This window comes from Vitis vinifera, chromosome 1 (genome assembly GCF_030704535.1).
Source record: "Vitis vinifera cultivar Pinot Noir 40024 chromosome 1, ASM3070453v1".
NCBI lineage: Eukaryota > Viridiplantae > Streptophyta > Magnoliopsida > Vitales > Vitaceae > Vitis > Vitis vinifera.
Window position 1 is genome coordinate 7,505,982 of NC_081805.1, and position 22,439 is coordinate 7,528,420.

Sequence of the window (22,439 nt, forward strand, 5' to 3'; positions counted from 1 at the left end):
TCCCTGAACCTGGAACAACTTACGTCAGTCCTAGTTTGGAAAATTAGGATTTATTGAAGTGGAAAAAATGAAACAACATCAGATATTTCATAGGTTTACTGTTTTTCCCTGAATAATATTTTCTTTTTTGGATCTCACCTTAATCTTTTCACACTATAACCGTAAAATGAGAAATAATTATTATAACAGCGATAAAAACAGTAACAGAAAAATCTTTAAAGACGTAGGTTGTGTAATGGGCTATCAAAGGTCTGTTATTTGGTGTTTAATAATAACACCATCTTTTATTCAAAATCAAATGTATAGTCCCACATGAAAGATTAAAATTTTGATGTTGTCTAAAATAATATTAATAATTATTATTTTGATAATCGTAGATATCCGGGCCAACTTATACGCACCTCGATTAATCCCAAAAGTTAACGATCGGATAAACCTTTAATGGCCCTGAGAAGATTCAAATGATGACCATTGAGGAGTAAATCTAAAGTCGGACCAACTGAACTACCCCTTAAGGTGGTCCTGAGAAGATTCGAATGATGACCATTGAGGACCAAATATAAAGTCGGACCAACTGAACTACCCCTTAAGGTGATTCTAAGAAGATTCGAATGATGACCATTGAGGATCAAACCCAAGGTCGGATCAACTGAACTACTCCTTAAGGTTTTATTATTATTATTATGACAGTGAATTGTGAGAAAAGATGTGTCCGCTAATATTTGGTTGCAATGGACTGCTAGTGGAATGGTGGCAGAAACTAGAGGTTTGGCTTTTCTTGTATTCATTATTTCCCATTTGAATTTAAATGAATTATTTTATTACCTTTACGTGTTTTTTTGTTCATTTTCAACGATGGAATGGTGGCAGAAACCGCAAGTTTAGTTTCCCCTGTATTTATCATTTCTGCTTTGAATTTGAATTACTTCTTTTGGTAACCGTACGAAGAACACCTATTTTTGTGATCTACACTTTGCCAGGTAGCACCAGTTGAGCCACTACGCTGCTCAAAGTACATTAAATGGATTGAATTTGACTACACTGGAGACCCGGCCCATGCGACGTTTACGTTCGATTGTTGCCCAGAGAAAAGTTCCCTCCAATGACACAAACTCCTATTAAGCAAATAAATATATGGGTCCAATCATACTTTCAATCGATACCTACCAAAAAAAAATGCACGTAAATTAATCAAATCATAATTAATCCCGTCATATCACATATACATTTATATATATATATATATATATATATATATATATATATATATATATATATTTTTACCTCATTATTTATACATTATTTATATTTTTATTCAACATTCTATATTTCATCGTACACTTTTGACCGTCCAAAATATATGTTCGGTAAGTATGATTCGATACCTTAAAATTTTTCTAAGTATATTTATCCCACTAATATTCACTGGCTGTTTACCAAGACACAAGGAAAAGAAGCAAAGCATGAAAGTAAAATACGTTTCAAGTGAAAGATCTAGAAGGCATACCCTGGTCTATCAATCACAAATAACTGAACTAGTATTAGACCCCGAGTAATGAAAATTGTTTTGAGTAAATTCTAAGGCTAGCCCACGGAAAGACGTACCGATTCCATTTCCACTGCAGTTTCAGAATGTAGTAACTGTCATAGCTCACAATTAAATAATGTTGAACAAAAATAGAAAGGTAGACATGTGTTGGAGTTGGCCAGATCTTCGGAAGATTAAAATAGAGGTAGTTTTTCAGACTTGACGCCCCACATTAGAACAATGTAGGATGTGGAGAGAGTGGACGCATTCCGTTGTAATACAAAGAAAGAGAAAATTATAGTAATCCTAGTGGGAACTAGGAAGGGTCTATTGGCAATCCTAAGGGGATGAAAGGGATAAACCCTTTGTTAGGAAGAAAACCACATGGACAAGCTAACACAATGGCTTCCATGGTATGTCAACATAAGCCAATAATTTCCAAACCCAAAAATTGCTAATAAAACAAACATCGGTTTTAAATTTTGTTATGTTTTATTAAATAGTAGGATATATAAATATTATCAAGAAATTAGTGAAATAGAGGTATTCTGTCCCCTTTCCTACTAAACAAACGGGGTTTCAGTCATAGAATCTAAGAAGCCTAACAATAATTTGGACTTAAGTAGCACATTTCTCAGAAGAGCTCCTCAATCTCCCAAACCATTGTACTTGTCCCTTTGGAAGAGATCTAATGCTTTTATTCCAGAAACATGCAAAATGTAAATAGTTGTCAGTAGAACTCCAATTATCAACAGGACAGCCATTCTATCTTTTAAGCGACCAAGCCAGAAGTCAGATACACCACAACAATTAAGGGTATATCTTCAAGCAAACAAGACCAAGCCCTCCTACAAATTTCAGTTTGACTTGTTTACCTCCGATAATCAAACGAAGCTGAAAATGCTGCGAGTCTCTGAATCCTGGTTGACCAATTTTTTCATCGGTTCTGAGGAGTCCACCCCAATGCTCACTGGGGAAATAAGATCCTGTTGTAGAAAGCTATTGAAAGCAAATATAACACAAAAAAAAAAAAAAAAATGGCAATCATGAAATAAACACTGAACCAAACTGCTTTTGCTTCAGAATAGCACCAGAACATGCATGTGGCAATTGGGAGAGAATCAGCTGATTTTGGAACAATTTTTACCCTAATGCTTCAGTAGAACCAGTTTAATTTTATGGAACAATATTAAAGGTTAAGTTGAGTGCATGCCAAAAAGTGACAACTTTATGACTGCGCCATTCTGCACTATTTTAAGAATATACGTAGTGCATTATGTGATTGACTCCAATTGCAGGGCCAGCTATAAACAAAAGAGATTGGTTAAAACAAAATAAGAGAAGACATCCATTGAAAGCAAGTACAATGTGAAAATAAAAGTTGAAACAACAGAGTCGGAAAAATGAATTGATATCCCAGTTATATTTACAATAATGAATCCAGCACAATGTGTTCAGGTAACAAGGTTGATAACCATCTAATCAGAATATGTATCACTACTTTACTAGAAGACTTCCTAATCGGATGAACTATAACTTTTCCTTTTTGAGCAACTATATAATTGTGTAGCTGTTTTTTCAAGATCAAACTATATCAACTTGGTTCAAGCAAAGAACAGCACCTATTACTTTTCTTTTCTGAACAACTATGCATTTCTAATAGCCCTGTTTTTCTCTCGGTCAAAATGTATTAACATGGTTCAAGCAGAGAACAACACATCTATGTCCTCATAAAAACATAGATCCAGTAGTCTACTGAAATAACATTCATGGCACATAAGGCTGCCCTTCACCAAGGACACCATTGTGGTACATCCTGAGGAGGAATGTTGCTTGTAAAACCAACTCTCTTAAATCAGGATGTTGAGCCATCATGGGATGTTGCACCCCTTCAAGAATGGTCAACACTCTTGCTTGTTCCAAACTCTCACTATTGCCAGAATGTATTGCAAGATGGCAGAGGAGGATCAGTCCATGCAGCCGAGTTTGTTCATTTACTCTCATTAGTTTCATCAGAGGTGTAACACCACCAAACTTGATAATTGAGTCTGCATGCTCAGCATTAAGGTAGTTTTCTTGACAAGCAAACTTCCCTAGGGCAATGGCAGCTTCCATTGCAACATCATGGTCCCAATGGCTAAGTCGTGCCACTAGGGCACGGATGACATGAGTCTCCCTTGCACTGAAGGTTCGAGCCAGTGAACCAAGAGCTCTTATGGCAGGAATTTGCAATAATGTACTGTCGACCTCTTCAATCAACCTCACAAGTTGATTGACAACGGCTTTTGCAGCAGGAGAATTGATCTTGAAGACTGCCCGTCTAAGTTCAGCATTATACTCAGCTATGGCAGTTATCTCCATTATAGTCATCAAGCAGTTGAATTGTAAATCTCCCTTTTCCTTCTCAATGAGTTTGGCTAAACAAAGCAGCCCCTTTGTCTCTGTTATCCTTTTGCTATTGGACACATTCCCTCTTGCAAGCATCCGTAAAGCCTCTGCACAGCTTGTTTTCAAGTTGATCTTCACTTCAGGCTTCTCATTCTCCCTGTCTTTGTTATGACGCCCACCTCTACCACTACCTTCCCCATACATCGAAGAACATGAATTCAAATGAAGTTTGGCGTTAACTGTTGAGCTTTCACCCACTTCTTTGTTAATCTGAACAAGAGAATGAATACTCATCTTTGGATCATTTTCATTCATAACTATCTCGAAAGACAACAATGTCACCAGCGGCCTAACCACATGCTCCCTGGCAAACTCCTCCTGAGAAAAGGGGTCAAGCTCCGCCATCCTGGCTACCAAATTGGCCACCGCTGTCTGAACCCTCATGGGCGAATTACGAAGAACATGCACTATAATCGGAACCCCCAGTTCATCAGCAATCAATCTAACCCTCTCTTGAACATCAGCTAAATGAAGAAGAGCTGTTGTAGCCGCAATTTGTGCGTCTGGTGATGCGCTCTCCTTCATGAGCTTCAAGAGCGGAGGGACGCCGCCTTCTTGCGCTATAATCCTCTTGTTCCGATCATTATCCTGTGCTATGGAAACCAGGTAGTTGGCGGCCTCAATTCGATATGGCAATTGCCCCATTTGAACGGAGGCGATATAGGACCAAACCCAAGAAAGAATCGGATCATTACTTGCAATTGGGGCAATAGAAACACCAATACCACCAACCCCATTACCTCCGTCAGCGTCCACAACGTTGAGAAGCCATTTCATGTCCCCCACAGAGGCTTCCAGCAGGCTAAACACTTTACGAAAATCAGCCGCGTTTATGATGGTGACGACTCGGCGAAGAACACTCCGATGCTTACACTTGCGAACCAGTGCCAAGGCGCGCTCCAGAGTACTACACACCGCCGCCACCACACACCGAATCGGGCGCTCGTAGAGAAACGGAGTCGAGCTGACGATTCGGATAACCGACCGGACCATTGCGCCGATACGACCGGCTTGCTTCCACACCTCGGAGCACTCGAACTTGTATGAGTGGGCGTCCCTCTCCGCCGCCCGAACTCGCTCCACCAACTGGATCGCACCGGATAGTTGTTCTTCGATTAGCTTCTCTCTGGTTTCCATCATGGACCCAAGAATTCGTGGTTTGAAAATGAAGTCAATGAAGATGGTAAACGGACTCTCGGAATTGGGGATGGTGGTTGGCTGCAGTTTTGGTTTAACGTCAAAGCCCAGTCAAACATCTATCGTGGTTCCAACTTCCCAGTTGGGTCTTTTAATCATCCTCCTATCATTCTTATCATCTATTTTTCTACAAACACATATTCTCTGGAATATTTTTCTTTTCCATTATTGTCCACTCACACTTTCTCCTTTTTAGCTGCTTCCCTTGCAAATCCTACTCACTCTAGTTGGCTTTTAAGTCTTTTTTGTGTTCTTTTCTTTCAGGAATACATCATACAGAATTACTCCTGATTTTTGTACATTTATGTTTAATAGCCCTTCAAGTGTGGAGATTTCCAATATTTCAATTGATTTTTTATTTTTATTTTATCCCCCTACCAATATTGAACCATGACATTGGACTAAAATCGATTGCGTGAGCACCACGGAGATTGATTTTTCCCTTGTTTCTCTCTCCTTTTTGAACTTCCTCAAGTAACATACTAACATTACAGTCGGTCCAGCTGATATGAATAGGCGTTTGGATGGACCATGACTTCGTACAAATGACGCTGATTACATTACATATAGATAGGTAGAATCCCACTTGCAATAATGAATTGAAAGATGAAACTAGTTTCAAAGCAACATTTTAAGGTAAAAGCGGTTTCCTGAAATTCAGGTATACAACTTAATTTATTTTTATTGTTGTATTAATGGTGACAGCTAAAACCCAAACCCAAATTGATCCATCATCAGTTACAATGTCATTCATGGGTCATGCGGATTGTGCTTGCTCTGGATTTGTACCCAGTGATGAATGGCTGGACATGGAGAACATCCAACATTTCTTTCATATCTTACTACCTTCTTTTTCCGGAAAGCCCACAACGTAAAATTGTTGTCTTTCGTATTATTCGAAGCCTCCAAATAACTTTAAAGTTGAATTCCAACTCAGGTTTCATATAAAACCAACGGAGTTTTGGAGAAAAGAAACCTTCAAGCCTGGGAATTTTCCAGGCTTTCCAGAAAAGCCAGAAAATAAAAGCCAAGAATCAAGCCAGATCCTCAGCAGTTGGGGAACACGAAGCGACCGTTTATCAGGTTCCCGCTTATACTACTCGCTAATAAGTCACTTAGTGGAACCCCACTACCTATTTTTCAATTGATTCCAATGCGTTCTTGCATACTAGAGAGAGAGACATTGAACCCACTCTATTCTCTTCTAAGGCCCCAAAATAAAATATTTTGGGTCATTGGAGCGCCTTGACACCCTAACGTTACCTTCTACCTGGTTGTCAACTAGAAAAACTACGATCAAAACAAGAAAGAAAGAGGATGATTTCAACAACCTGATCATGATGTTTGGCAACTCCACTAAAATCCAAACTTGAATGAATTAATCCAATTAAGGAAAAATCAGCCAACTTAGCTCAAGAACGGAATAAATGATCCAAAACAAGAAGTTAGTGTGACCTAGTAACTCATCAGAGCCAGTTATACATCATATCAATGGGGAAAGAAAGAAAAGAAAAAAAAAAGCCCATCATGGACGGTTTCATATTTTACATTCACTGAAACAAATTGAAAATGTACGCCAAAATGCATTTATGGTTCCATTGAAAACCAGGATTTGCAACTACAATCAGAAAAGGGATGGTAGAAGGATGTTATGCCATCAGATAGACATGGTTCCCCTTTTTTCCAAAATACTTCAAGTACATCCAAACCAAGAGCCCCTGCCGTAGCATTAGTAGAGAAGTGGGGAAGGCTATACTTATCCAGTTTCTGCTGTCCCACATATCCAGGTCATCATACCCGTTCAAACTTCACAGCCATGAATCTAACCCGACGCACCTAACCCATTTACTCTAGCTTTTCTTTTTCATAGTTTTAAATGAAAAACAAATATTCCATTAAAAAAAAAAAAAAACTATTTCAGTAATATAAAACTATTTATAATGGTCTATAAATACAACATTGATATAATTATGTCAAAATGAAAGAATGACTAATAAAAATGAAATGCTACAAGCATTACATAATTTATAAAAGGGGAACATGGTAAAACAACCTGTTGGGTTTGGGAGGATGAAAGTCAACCTATTTATAAACAGGTTGGAAGAGACCAACCATGCCCTGACCCTTTATATGAATAGTAGGTGAAAACCTCAAACAAACCCTTAAAATAGTTTTTCAAATTGGGGGAGGAATTAGAGACTAATGAAGTTCTTTGTCTCTCAAAATATCTGAGAAAATATTCAATTTTGTTGGCACTGACAACAAGTGATAAATGGAATGAAGAGACCTTAGAACAGGAAATTCATAGTAAATGCAGCAAGACATGATAAAGGCCATTTCATGTAGGATGTACATCTGTTTAAAAAAATTGTGAACTATCAAGGAAAATGCTCAAATCTATTGGCACTAGCAATGAAGACTGATAGATGGAATAAGGAGACCTTAGAACAGGAAATTCATGATGAATGCTGGGATACATTGGTGGAAAACAATTCTAATAGGATGTACATCTGTTTAGAAGCAGAAAAAGAAGTCTCAACAGCTAGTTTTTGGAATTTGAGTAAAGAAGTTCAAGAGCATGTTGTACAACTAGCTCTTTTCCATTTGTCATAAATGCTGGGAGACATTATTAAAGGGCTTCTCTTGTAGGATATACAACTGCTTAAAAGAATGGGAGACATTCGTAAAGGGCAATGGTCGTAGGATGTGAATCTGTTCAAAAGAAATTGAAAGAGAGTTTCAAAAAGCTAGTTTTAGGAATTCGAATAAAGAAATTCAATAGAATGTCATACAACCAGCTTTATTTCTGCATCATTTCCTAATCCAAGCGGGGGGAATCAGTCATATGATCAGTAAGCAGTTTTTATTACCTGTGTCGAGGTCCTATCTTTGGAGCAATTCGTGGACAATCAATTAAATAAACCAGTTGTTAAGTTTTAACAGTAGAGGAGGATAACACCTCTGGTCTGCTGGGGCAATGCATTGATCAAACAACTCCTATGTTTGCAAGTCATTTCTTGATTCCAGGCATGGGATGTACAGGCTGTGGATCCATCAGATCCCCCGCTTAAAATTGAGAAAAGCTACTTTGGTCTGAGAACTGCAGAATCAACAGTGTCTCTAATGGCTCATGAGGCAATCCCAGGAAGTAATCTAGGACTATTTAGAAGTTAGCGATTTAAAAGCCAACTCAAGATGCAAAAGAGGTAATATACTACACAGCTTTTCTAGTTAACACTGAAAATTACCCAGAGTCCATGAAATGAGAATAGACAATTAGAGACACAGGAGCAAAGGAACCAGAAAACAGCCCAAGGGATCAGTTCTATTATATACATAATGCAATATCAACTATCACCACTCATCACACAGAAGAAAACTGAAAAAAGACAGCCCAAACCATGATAAGAAAATGGAAAGATATACAGACCATGGTTTGAAGCAAATTTAGTGAGATGTCGGCAAAGCACGCCAATTGTCTGCAAGAAGCATAGCCCGATCACGAGAAGTCACTGACAGTTGCTGGAGAATTACATTCTTGACATGAGCTGCTGCAGTTTCGCCAGCTCGGGTGGCAAGTTCCAGGTAGACTACAGCTTTCATCATCTCCCCTTCCTGCCCAAATGGTATCATCAGCACCCATCAGAGTCCAGACTTCAAACTTAACTGAACATTTAATATAAGTTTTCCAATTAGCAGGGAGATCAAACACTCTAGCCAGCATGGTCCTCTGATCATACTAGCATCCAATACCAGCCTAAAAACCCCCTAGTTTTTTTAGACTTATTTCATGTGGAACCCATAACAAGATAGTACAACAAATAATTAGTTTTAGTATTAACATTTTCAGTTTTTCTCTTCAAGTCTTATAGGCTTCATAAATAGCTTATGCCAAGTAGCATAAACCTAGAACATTACTACATGGTTCAAGGTTGTTAATAGGCCCACCGACGAAATGACTTTTATTCCATTCTTTTTTAATATATTAATGTGTTTACAAGCACATTCTTTTCAACTTTTTATTTTTCAGTGAGCCCTAATCCGAGTGAGTTATAAGAATTAGAACCATGTCTTTTTTTCCTGTTACATATAGTGTATTAACCTCTATATATAAATCATGGAAAAGGCTAAAGTGGTGTATATAGGTTACGTACAGAAAAAAGACCAAGTCCATGCTCAAACTGGGCTTTACTGTGGCCTCGATCAGCAGCTCGCTTCATCCATCTCCTCGCTTGCCGATGACTATGCACCAAACCTTCACCATACGAGTAGCATAGTGACACATTATACATAGCACGCACATACCCACCTTCTGCAGCTTTCAGATACCATCTAGCCTGTTACAGAAACAAGAAAAATTATCAGACGATAAATTATTAATACAGTATGTGAATAAAGGAAAAGAATTGCATTTTCTTCCAGATAAAAACAAGAAGAAGAAAAAAATTGTTAATTTGCCATCAAGAATAGCCGTCTGAACAGAGATTCAGTGATGTAAATCCTGTGAATAGAACTGCGTTCATCAGATCTTCTTTTCTTTGGCAGTTCATCAAAGTAGCCAATCTTCACATATCATTCATAGATGAGCCATCACTTGTAGATGTCAAATTTTTTTTGAGTTTTCTACTGGTGAGATGAAGGGTAAAGTTGAAGTAAGGATTATAGAAAGGGGGAAGGGTTATTCTCGTTTGATGAGCAAAAAAGGCTTAGTTTGGTGGCTGAACTCTCCAGATAGTTGCTGTAAGTGGAAAGAGAAGGAGCTGCTTTCCAGGGGGTTAGAAGATACTGGGGGTGGATAAGGGCTGAAATAAGGCAAAACCAAGCAGAGAGGTACTAACTCTGTTCTGTTTTTTCAGAGGATGCATGGAGATTTTACTTGATTTTTCCCAGAGGGGTTTGATTTGCTGATTTAGGATGCTATTGCTCCCAAAATCAGGAACTTATGTGTGTTCTTCGATCAGCCTCTTCCAGCACGATTCCCACCTTTGAGCTTCTCTCCTCAAAGGTGGGGAAATCTTCTGCATGGATTTCTGAAAGCACAAGTCTTGCAGAAATGTGAAGAGGCAACTGGCTAGGTTTGAGGACTCAGTGCAGCACAGAGACGAAGAAGGATGATATCGAGAAAGTTAATGAGGTGAAATGTTGCCTGATGAGGTGTTGGAAAGCAGCAGGGAATCCTCTGCCGGACTTCTTAGAAGCAGAAGCATGACCATTGGGAATGGAGGAAGATGGTGCAAAGGTGGCAGGTCCAAGTAATTCCTTTGTCCTTTTTGAGTGCTCTTCCACAAAGGCAGTGAATTGGATTTTGAAGGCAGTAAGCTTTTTCAGCAGAAAGTTTTCCCCTTACACAAATGGGTGCCAGCAGCCAGTGGCTTTCACTGGGACTCCCACCTTGTAGAATCTTAGGCACACCTCTTGAGGATGCCTATTCACTTGTGGGGGAAGAAGTTATTTAAGAAAGTAGGTGATGCTTGTGGAAGCTTCATCTTGGTGGTTGAGGATATTGCATATCAGCATGATTTCAGTGGGCAAGAATTTTAGTAAAAAACTGAAGAGAGTTTCCAGGTAAAGTGAAAGTCATAGCATGGTCTTTATTCCATTACATTGTGCTCAGAAAATGTGTCTCTAAGAGATGTAGTAATAGAGGACAACCTAAGGTGGTTATCTACAATGAAACCAGATGGTCTACAACTTCACTCTTTGAGGATTAAGGAGAGAAATTAGGAATTAAGATTATGGCAGCAAGAAAAAGAAAATAAAAATGAGAAAAAAGAGAAAGAAAAAAAGATAGAAAAGCCTTAAATTCTCACTATGATATAAGCTATCATTTTAGAGTTAAGAAACTTCTTGTAATAAGAGTTTCTAGTAAAATAAAAGTCCTTCCAGATGCTAAAAAAACACATAAATAGAAGTTCCTAGAAAAAGAGACTTTTAAAAAATAAAGAGTTTAAAAATATAGAAACTTCTTTTAAGAAGAATTTAAAAAAAAAAGGAGTTTCCAAATTCTAAATGAGACTCAAATACTGAAACTTACTAATTGTGACTCTAAAGAACCTAAACCAACAAAATTTTCTTTTTGTTCCTTTTCTTGTATTCCTTTTCTTTCTTTAATTGAAAACACCTTGAGGGGCTCATCCCCATAATGCAGTGATGATGAAAGGTAAAACAATTGCAGAGGGAGGTGTAGTGGGCTATATATAGAAGGTGCATCGGATTCATGCATGGCAAAGGAAGAATCTGGTAAGAAAGTTGCGGAATCAAGCTACCTGTCTAGGTGAGGAGAGGTAAAGGACAAGATGTATGGCATCTACAAAAGGAGAGCAGGGTTTGGTGCAGTGGTTGTCCCCCCACATTTCATATTCCCATTCTCGAAACCCTTTGACTATGGTTGGCTGTAAAAGATAGGATAGGATATCATATCCCACTAGGTAGGATATGATAACTAATTCCCAAAAATATAAATTTGTATCAAATTAGAACTAGTAACCAATCCCAACATGGAAGCATTGAAAAAACTCATATAAGCAAAAAATTTCAAATATCCTTGATCATGAGACATATAATTGCCACTATAAATAAGAATCATAATTCCAACCATAGTGATTAATATTGACATAGTAGAAATAAGTGGATCAATCAAGTAGCCGAACTTTAAAAAAAAATCATTATTGATGGTCCAAGACCATACATATTGATATATAGAACTGCTATTTATTTGATGAATAGACGGATTGACCGAAAAAGTCATAACTATACTTAACACTAAAACACTAATAAAAGACCACATACGCCGAAGTCATAACTATATTTTAACACATCATTTTTAGTAGTACATGATATCCTTAGATATTATATCCAATGGGATATATTATGACATGCTTATTTTTGGTTTGTAGAAAGAAAAAATGGAATGGAAAACCTATTGTATTTTAATATTCAATATTTGTTTAAAATAAAAATTATATTGCATTTCAATATTTTCTATTAAAAAAATATATATATGAAATCTCTCTCAAGTTTAGTATTATTTGAAAATTGTTCTACAATTTAAAATTTAGTAAGTAATTTTTTATTTATTTGTTAATAATATTCATGATTTAAATATTTAAAATTTATACATAAAAAATTATATTATGTTATCCAATATATAAAAAAAAATTGTATATTTTAAATAATACATATATTAGATTATTATACAATATATTTTATGCATTTTTTTTAGTTCTTTTTTTAAACTACAAATTTAATTTTAAATCAAAAATTTTTGTTTTGCAAAACATGTTATATTAAAAAATGAAGAAAAAAAATTGATGAGAAGCACAAATTTATAATATATGGGATATGTATATCACATATCTCAACTTATGATTAACATGTCTCATGTAGAGGGGATATAAAAAGGAGGTTGGTAAGATGAGGATTGAGAGATTTTTTTTTTTTCTGATAAGTAAAGGGATTGTAAAGATGAGGATTGAGAGATTGTGATGTCTTGAATCTTGATGAGACTAAGTTGAATAGGGCCAAAACGGTCTTCTCAATGTTTTAAAATCTGAACCAAACCAGTCCTATGGACAGAAATAAACCATTCATGGGTTAGACCGGCATCAAACTATTCAAACCGATGGTTGGACCACCAAGTTGGATGAACCGCTCGATTTCTTGTGAACCGGTTAACTTTTGTTTGACCAAAACAATGATGAGCCTACTCCTTCAACTTTATGCAATTTATACAACACATATAGTTTATCATCTACTAATGTGAGATCGGTTATAAGATAAGAAAAGAAACTTTGCATGGTGGGGACTTGAGCCATGAACCTTTAAGTTAGAAAACAAGCAATGGATCATTCAAGCTATTGAACTGTTTTGATAAAAATGTTAGTAAGTTTTATTTATTAACGCTCTTTTCAAAATTTTATCATTCAACCAATATATATATTTACATGCACATTTATTTTTATAATAATTATTAATGACAAGCATGAAAATAATATTAATTAATTAACATAATAAATTTTAAAATTTTAAAATAATAAAATACATATTGTAGATAAAATTAAATATCATAATTTTCTTTTCATCTTAAATATATCTTCATAATTAAATATTATACACATTCTATTTAATAAAATTTAATGTATTAATACATCTATATATATCTTTATCATTTAATTTAACATATTAAATATAAAAAATGAAATATTATTAAAAACTTTAATTACATATATATTTTTAATTTATTAAAATTAATTTTAATAAAATATTAATTAATATTTATGACGTCATTATTTTGATTACAGTTCAACCACCAATCTAACCATTAAACTATGAACTGGTAACTTTTTCAATTCAATGATTGGTCCAATTTTTTAAACATTGTGCTTCTTTTTCTTTTTCTTTTTTTGTCTTTTTTTTCTTCTTCTGCAATTTTTTTTAGCCAAGGGGGAGGATTGGCATTGAGGGTAGGGTCCTTGAGCAGTTGGGGGAAGAGGACAATGGATGATTGGAAAGGCCCTTCATTGAGGAGGGAATGCACTCAATGAGTTGGGTTAAGACAAAGCTCAAGTCCAAATGGCTTTACCTTGGTTTTTTGGCAAAAGTGTTGGGGTGTTGTTTGATCAAACGCCTTGTATATTTTGCATAAGTAATATTCTTGTTGTAATTTTAAAAAGAGTTTGAGTGGTGCACTCCTTGTGTTGATTCCTAAGAAAGGCGGTGTGATATCAAAGATTTTAGACCCATCAATTTGATTAGCAAATTATACAAGCTGTTGATGATGATTTTGGCAAATAAACTCAAAAAAGTCACCTATTTATGCAAGAAAATGGTACACACAACAGATTTTTCCAGAGTTGCAAAAGGCTTAAAACAAGGAGACCCTCCCTCTCCTTATTTATGTATTCTGCAAATAGAAGTCTTAAGTTGTTTCCTACATAGAAAACAACCATACAAAGCCACCTATCCCAAATTTAAACTATCAATAAAAAAACAATGATATGCAATTCAACATTCCTAGTGGTGTCTATTACTTTATAAAAGATTTGATAAAGGGCACTTTCCAAATGTACCAAAACAGAGGGGAATTATTCATCATACGTTCCTGCTGCTTACCTGTAGTGTGAACTTTTCATCCGATAAAAAGCTCCATAACGAATTCTCGAAAGACCCAGTGCATTCCAGAAATTGTCAATAACAGGTCGCCTAGTAGCCAAGGTTTATTGCAGCGAATTAAAACATGGTTTGCTGATTCGTTACTAGACTTGTGAAGAGTACATTCATTCACTAATGATCAGTACCTCTTCATCAGGTTGTCTAGGTATAAATGTTTCCCCACATCAACCCCCCCACCAAAAAAAAAAAACACTTCCCTCGAGGCAGCACACATGCACCAAACCATTTTCTTTGGGAACTGTTTTAAAGCCACCATACACATGGAGTTAAAATAAGGCTTCACCAAGAAAACCAAACCCCCAACCATATCATCAATGGTTTCAAAAAAAAAAATCCCTCAAGAAATGGTCCCCTTACTTGGGGATCCTTAGAAAGAGACTGGATCCCACTTCTTAATTCTTTGTCCTTTGAAAGTCAGACACCATTCACCATTCTACTGATAAAATTACCTATCAAATTTGTAGTAGCCATGTAGTGCGGATCAGGTTGAAAAGGACCAGAGAAAGTGTTATTACGTAAGTGGCTAGAAGATTTGGTATTGAGCAAGAAAGCTTTTGGAGAAAGGTGATAGTGGAGAAATATGAGGAAATGGAGGAGGGAAAGGTGCTTTCATAAAGGAAGGGACATTTATGGCTCAAGCTTATAAAAAAAATGATAAGGAAGTGTGGAGCTAATTTTTCCTTAAAACAAGATTTTTCATTGGAAATGGCCTTAAGAGAGTCATGTTTTGTCATGACCATTGGTATGGTGAGGTTTCCTTAAAGAATAGATTTCCAAGGCTTTTTGATTTAATGGTCCATAAGGATGCTTGGGAGGCAGATTTTGGGATGGGAACTACCTCAAACCGAGATTTAGAAAAAACCTTTTAGACTGAAAGTTGACTGAGGTTGTTGATTCCCTGTTGAGCTTTTCAACCCTTTCTGTCTATAGTGACTAGGAGGATAAGCTGGTCTGGAAGATTGCTAGAAAAGAATCATTTTCCATCAAATCCTGCTGCCCATCTCTAGCTTCAAATGAAACTTCCACTTTCCCTGCGAAGCAAATTTAAAACTCTAGAGTTTGTAGCATGAAAAGCAGCATGGGAGAAAAATCTGACTTTGGACCAATTCATGAAGAGAAGATGGAGTTTGGTCATGCTATGATTTGCCATAAAGACCTTAAATCCGCAATCCACACCCTCATTCATTGCAAATGAATTTTTGGTTTGTGGACTCTAACGTTCTCATTATCCAACGTGTCTTGAATGCTCCCAACCCAACCAAACCCCAGCTTTCAGAGGCGCTCTTCTTAGCATGGCTTGTTGGATCAGCAGAAAGTTGTTTGGAGGCTAATTCTCTCATGAATTGTTTGGATCAATTGGAAAAAACATAATAGAAGAATGTTTGAAGGATTGAAGTGTTCTTGCAAGGAACCAAAAGATGTGTTTCTTGCAAGAAAATGGTTTCTTATTCTTCTTTCTTTCTTTTTTTTCCTTTTTTTTTAAGTGTGAGAGTTTGATTAGTTTAATGGGGTGAAAGTCTGATTTTTTAAGCTCTACTTGTGTACATCATGTGTACATCGGTTGTGTCCCCTCTTTTTATTAGGAGCTTTTTTTAATATATTCTAATGTTGTTTTTTCCTATTAAAATAAATAAATAAAACCAGTGCAAAAATCACATATTCAAACAGATCACATGTTACAATAGGTAGCATTAATGGGTTATTATCAAAAATCTATAATGAAAAGTACCTCCATTATTATCAAAAGATTTAAGGTAATAAAATTCCATAATTGCATCCAAAGGAAGCTAAAAAGAAGTAAACATATAACTCAGTAATGAAACTAATGGACAAGGGAAAAGCTACATACAGCCTCAGGCAGGTTGCGATCCATCCCACGACCTCGATGCAGACAAAGAGCAAGTTGGTATTGAGCACGGACATAGCCAGCATTGGAAGATAGATATAACCACTTTGCAGCTTCCTCTCGTTTTGGTGGTTCAGCTAGATATATGACCATAAATAGAAGACATGACGGTAAGGAAACAAATAAGGTTTATGATTATTGAAATCATTATTGAAGAACTCTCAAGCTCTGGCTACCAAGATCAGAAGCACCAAAATATATTAAATTGAACAAACTATCATTGAGAAGGCGTTGTGTACACAACTCACCAACTAGTCATGCTGCAGTCAATGTATCATCCATGAAGCTAAAAGGTAATAAGGGTTCCCTCTCCAAGTTTAGTAAATTTCCAAAAACATAAAACCCTTCTTCTTCTATAGGAATATTAATCAAAGTCCATTTTCTGTTATATAAAATTTTCATTCAAAACCTATCCCACTTGTTAGCATAGTCATCATTTACTTTCTATTTGGGTATCCAAACTTTTACATTGGTGTTATAACATATATTAAAGAAAATCAGTATCCAAAAGGGACCAAAGAAGCACCACTTAATATAGGCATGAGAGAAAAACATGTTTGATAATAAATGCATAAAACCCTCAGACTTCCTAGTTTATCTATCATATTTTTTAAAAATAAAAAAGACACAAGTAAATGCAACCTTCATTTCCAGCCTGAACATACTTACAGGCAACCTGAACAACTTTCATGGCCAACTAGAACTTACCCCCATTACAAAACCCAACTCCAATTAAATCCTAAATGATAACCCCTCAGTCTGGCGACCAATTTATCATTCAACTGGGAACGTTCTTTTGTTTCCAAGTACTCCAACTGTAACCCTATTTCTTCATCAGCAAAACTTAAGACTCCTCATCACAAAACGAAGATACAAAGTAAAAGCTACCCCACACCAAGCATGCAAACTTGAAATCACACCCTATTCACTATATACTCATTAAACACACACCCCAAATTGAATATCAATAGACTCCAACTTGCATCCAAAAAAAAAAATCAAGAGTCCTGTGAAACTTCTTCCAAAGACAATGGGATGCTGAATTGCAAATCACACTCGCACAAGATGATCAAAACTCGTACAGAATTCCATCAAAAGAATATGAGATACTAAATTGCAATGTTCCTAGAAACATAAAACAAACCGGCTGATAGCCCTATCCCACGCACCCCAAACAAAGAAACGACTTAAATAATAAATAAGGATCAACATTTTTTTAGTTTCTAAGACTACCACAGCACATATGAACCTCGAAAATAATGGATAAAATAGAGTTAGTAATTACAGTGCAAGTAAGAGATGCCCAAATTGCACTGAGCGGTGGGGTCGCCTAGCTCTGCGGCTTTGCGATACAAGGCTATAGACTCCTCCTTCTTCCCCATTTCCCAATAAATAAGACCGGCATCGACCATAGCCAGGGTTGAGCCCCGAGCTGCACCTTTTAAGAAAGAGTCGAGAGCCTTTTGAATGTTAGGTCGAACCCCGCCATGGCCGTGTTTGAAGCGCTTCCCCCATTTCAAGAGCAACATGGCCTCTCTCAGCGGGCGAAGCGAATCCCTCCATGATCTGCATACCAACGACGCCGTTTGGAGGTCTGGCAGCGTGAAAGTGGCAGCGATTTTCTGCAGAATATCATCTGGCAGCTTGGAGAAATCGGTTTCCTCCCTTGATGATCTGAAAGGAATTGTAATGGAGCTGTACCTTTTGGAACGGAGGCGGGTTTCCTCCTTTTTTCCGCTGCCGCTGTATAGACGGAGGGCGGTGAAACGAGAGCCTTCCGATTTGACGGGCCATGTTCTTTGCTTCATCTACCTGGTATGACCTACCTCCAAGCCCCAAGAGAGAGAGACAAAGAGGTACAGTTTGATGTCCTAGACCTTTCGCCCAGAATAGGAGGGAGTCGCTGAAGTCTCTTCATTCACATTTCGCACTGGGATGTACGACCACCTCAGTCCGCCTGTTGATGCAGCGTCATCTTTGATCTTGCGAGGTGATTTCAAACTTCCAATCATCTTTAAATGGCTTCGTCATCGTCTCGTTGGTATAGCGGCCCACTTTTAGGTTTGGACATTTGCCGGCCCAAACCCAACCAAAACTCTTGGATTTCCAGCCTGATCCCAGTTCAAGAACCTTCTTATAAATGTGGTCCAAGTATATCTGGATTGGGCTTATCTTGGCCTTGGATGTATGGACCGGCCCAAGTTCAACCACAAAAAGGACATTATAGTCTTTTCTTGTTTCGTTCAAAAAGAGTGATGTAGATTCCACGCTCCAACTTTGCTACCAGTTACAAAGCTCTCAACTTCCAGAACTAGCCCTTTTTAATTTTTGTTTCCCACTTTTGATTGGCTATTAGGGTTTCTTTTGGGAAAAAATAATTATAATTTATAGTTGTAGATAAACATAATTAATATAAAAAAAAGGTATTTTATAACATTATTATAATGAAACCGATTTAATAAAACAATTTAAAAAAAAACAAATACGAAAATTTCAATCAAAGAAAAATAAAATATTATTTTCAATTATTTGTAAAAATAAAATGACATATAATATAATTAAATTTAATATTTTTATTTTAACATTATTTTTAAAATATAAAATTGGTTCGATTATATACATTAATATAAATTGTAAATATTTTTTTTTTTAAAGTTAAATATACTTTACCTTGTGAATTTTTTTTTTCCATATTTTACACTTTACCCTCTTATATTCAAAAATTAATATTTTACCCCCTAATCTTGTTAAAAACTAAAAAAATTGCATCCAACAACCAACCCTCCACATAATTAGAAAATAGATTATTTTTCATACATTGGTTGGAACAGTGATTTAAACAACTTTGAATTAACATATTTGAAGTCAAATTTCTCAAATGCCTTGAAAATAGAGTCATTACCATTTTTTATTTTTTATTTTTCATAAATATTTGTGTAATTATTCATTATTTTTATCGATAGCTAGAAAGTGTAAGAGTTTTGAATTCGAACAATAAGTTATTTTCTTTGTATTTCAATCTTGTATATTTACCCAATAACTTGTTTGTTAACTTTTTAACTAATTTGAGGATAAAGTGTTACTCTTTTATAAATTTATAGGGGTAAAGTATTGAGTTTTAAATGTAAGAGAGTAAGATGTAAATCACGTTATAAGTTCATGGAATAAATTATATTTACCCTTGTAACATTAAGAACCCATTTGATAATGATTTTAGAAAGCACTTCTAATATTTTTTAACATTTAAAAAATTTAATCATTCAAACATTAAAAATATTAAAACCATTTTCTAAAATTACTACCAAATATATTCCAAATGAGTGTTTAAATCTCAATAACAAGTCCATGGATTGTATTTTTAGAAAACACTTTTCCATATAAATTTAAGTGAAAAAATAAAATGTATTTTATCTTTAAAATTGAAAAATAAAAAAATTTAGTTATATTTTTTAAAAATATTTTGTAATATAAGCCAGATTGATTTGGATTGGGCTTATTAGTTTGGATTGGGCTTGATCCATATCACTTCTAGCACCAACATTTCCAAGTCCATATCAATGGGCTCAGTCTGGATTTGTGAAAATGGTATAGAGCACGAATTCCATTGGAACACGGTCCAGCCCCAAACCATTTTAGGGTCGAGCTACCAAACCTTGGAAGTCTGGCCCAATGCTAATTTTTAACCTGAAGGTCTTAGACAGTTCAAAATTTAAAATAAAATCTAAAATTTTGGAATATATTTTATCCTATAAAATATATTTTAATAAGTTCACATATTTACTGAATCATATTTTGAAAACTTCACCAAAAAATAAAAGATTTAAAGACCCATTTTATGAAGAATTCTCCTATGAAATTAGTTATGTTTTTTCTAATTCAGTTGCAAAAAGATGTTTCTGAAAACATCATGTCATGCGATGGGTAGAAAAGCAAAATTTAATTTTTAATAATTTATCATATAGTTAAATTAATTTAATAATGAATAAACAATTAAATCTTCATAATTAATTTAAGTTATGATCGATTAAAAATTATCATATGCTATAAATATGAATTTTATAAACTGTGCTTCAAGTTAAGTCAAGGCTCAAGTCACATCAGGGTCAAGTCACATCCCGACTCTTTCAAAATCAAGTTAAGCTTTAAATAATATCGAAATGTACTTCAAATCATGAGCTAAATCAAAGGTAATATCAAATCTTTTCAAGACTTTCAATTAATAATTATTTTTTTTTTAAATGAAGGATAAATAAAGATTATACCTATATCCATCTTTAAATTAATAAAAATACAATTTATTCAGGAAATTTGTGTGTGTATGTTCATAGAATGGGGTCATCCTGGCATAGTGTTTCCGCGTTGGTGCATCACAATGACGTGGTCTGCAAAATTTTCATAAAATTGGAGATTCTTCTGGCTCGTCTCTTGTCAAAAAAATAATTTGACAAATAGAGCACCGTTCCAAGCCAAAGCGAGTAAAGTCGTTATAGAAGAATTGAAGTGCCTCCTACCCCCCCACATGGTCTTCTTCTGAGGCATAGGATTCCTTTCACGTCCATATCCTCGTGCATAGGATTCCTCTGCCTTATTTACACCATTAACAAGCTTCTGCGTGTATGGGCTTGGGAATTTTTTTGGGTACGTGTGATAGGCGAGGTGACTTGTTTCTTCACCTCTGATTTCATACAGCAAATCAGGTTGAACGGTCAGAGCTTGGCCAAGCACGTTCAAACTTAAACCATCACGACGCGTCTGGCCCAAACCAAATTTCAGCTCAAATTTTGGGTCTGGGTTAAAGCTTTGTTTGGGTTTTAAATGCAGGGGACGTTGGTAGAATCCAAGTTGGAGATCCCGGTACTGTTATTATTTAAAAAAAAAAAAAAAAAAAAGAAAGAAGGAATTTTTAGGGGACCATCTAGATTATCACCATTGATGCATAGGGCGAGCTAAGTTTGATACGGGACTCTCCGTTTGCGGTTCTGACTCGGCAGTGTCCCAGGCAGGCGAGCATTAGACAACATAAATACATCACAGGGAAATGCCCATTCTACTAAGTGCTTATGCACAAGCTGCATCAAACTCAAATTTGCAGACTTTCAAGGCGTCTCATTTAAGGTATCTTCAGATCGCAGGACCAAAAACCATTAATAACCTTCACTACCAATTTTGATCTGTAAAAAGGTAGGGTGTAATTTTGTTGTGCTTTTTGATTGATAATGTATGTTCAATTTATGGTTCCAACACCCATTTCAATGAGACTTGTTTTTGCTCGGTGGGATCGGTTAATAAGCATATGGACTCTTATCAAAACATTTATCTCATTCGATGGAACTTAAATAGGAATTAATTTCTATTATATTTGTTTATCTGCGAAAACTAATGAATGAAAAAAGTCGATGATCCCAACGGCACCCGCCAAAACAGGAAGGTTGGGACCGCACATTGCACAAGAGGAGCCCCACTATGACATTCATATCCCTGACCAAAGCGTGCATTAACGAGCTTTCAGTCAAACAAATTGAAACTCTTGAGGCAATCATAAATTTCGATTTTGATTGGCCAGTAAATGCCTTGTGATATTTGGTCAGCAGTGAGAAGTCGCTGGAACCAACCCACTAGATTTGACCGAAGTGGTTCAATCCTGGAGACGTATGAGCTTCCCCTTCCTATTGCCTCATTCCAAATCCTTAGTTCTACCAGTGTGGGTATGGTCCCAAAACGACCAACCACCAAAAGTTGGCCACAAGGACTTGCCCCAAGTTGTTCGAAGAGGACAACAGAGCCGTGTTTCCTCAGTCTAACCGATCTCGAACATTGACTGACCCCATTCAATTAAATACACCACTACTGCGCCACATTGTCTGTCGTCTTTCCCGGACAGGGTCCCTTCCTCTGATCAGTTGTCCCACATGAGATTTCCCCGCTTCCGTTAAAGAAATTAAATATGCACCGGCAGAGATGTAAATACTAACCGATTGTGAGTCTCATAAATTCCTCTCAAGACGGATTCCACTCAGGTGGGTCTAGCATTAATTGCATAAAATTTCACGCATGCTCTCTGAATGTGTCTCATGCTTCACTCCCTTTCAAAGGGAATCAGAATCTCACTGTTCACTATTCTATGGTCCTACTAATCGGTGCATTATCTTTGTTTATCAAACAGCTGTTTCAACCCACCACAATGCTTCG

The 22,439-nt window shown here is 36.1% G+C and overlaps 2 protein-coding genes across 9 annotated transcripts; both read right to left on the minus strand.

The window, feature by feature from the left end:
* Window positions 1-2,197: 2,197 nt before the first annotated feature.
* Window positions 2,198-18,274, minus strand: LOC100244366 (F-box protein At1g70590). 8 transcript variants are annotated; one of them, XM_059739624.1, is made up of 5 exons: window positions 17,536-18,255; window positions 16,194-16,327; window positions 9,328-9,510; window positions 8,604-8,788; window positions 2,198-2,498 (listed from the first exon to the last, which is right to left on the minus strand). In XM_059739624.1, exons 1-4 carry the CDS (start codon window positions 18,056-18,058, stop codon window positions 8,621-8,623), a joined length of 1,008 nt encoding a protein of 335 aa, XP_059595607.1. In that variant the 5' UTR covers window positions 18,059-18,255; the 3' UTR covers window positions 2,198-2,498; window positions 8,604-8,620. The 8 variants fall into 8 exon arrangements, with proteins under 8 accessions (XP_059595607.1, XP_059595604.1, XP_010646481.1 ...); XM_059739621.1 differs by having other exon boundaries at window positions 2,198-2,514; XM_010648179.3 differs by lacking the exon at window positions 2,198-2,498 and adding an exon at window positions 6,531-7,032.
* LOC100264922 (uncharacterized) lies at window positions 2,910-5,531 on the minus strand. Its single transcript, XM_002272519.4, has one exon. It carries the CDS (start codon window positions 5,114-5,116, stop codon window positions 3,296-3,298), a length of 1,821 nt encoding a protein of 606 aa, XP_002272555.2. The 5' UTR covers window positions 5,117-5,531; the 3' UTR covers window positions 2,910-3,295.
* Window positions 18,275-22,439: the final 4,165 nt, after the last annotated feature.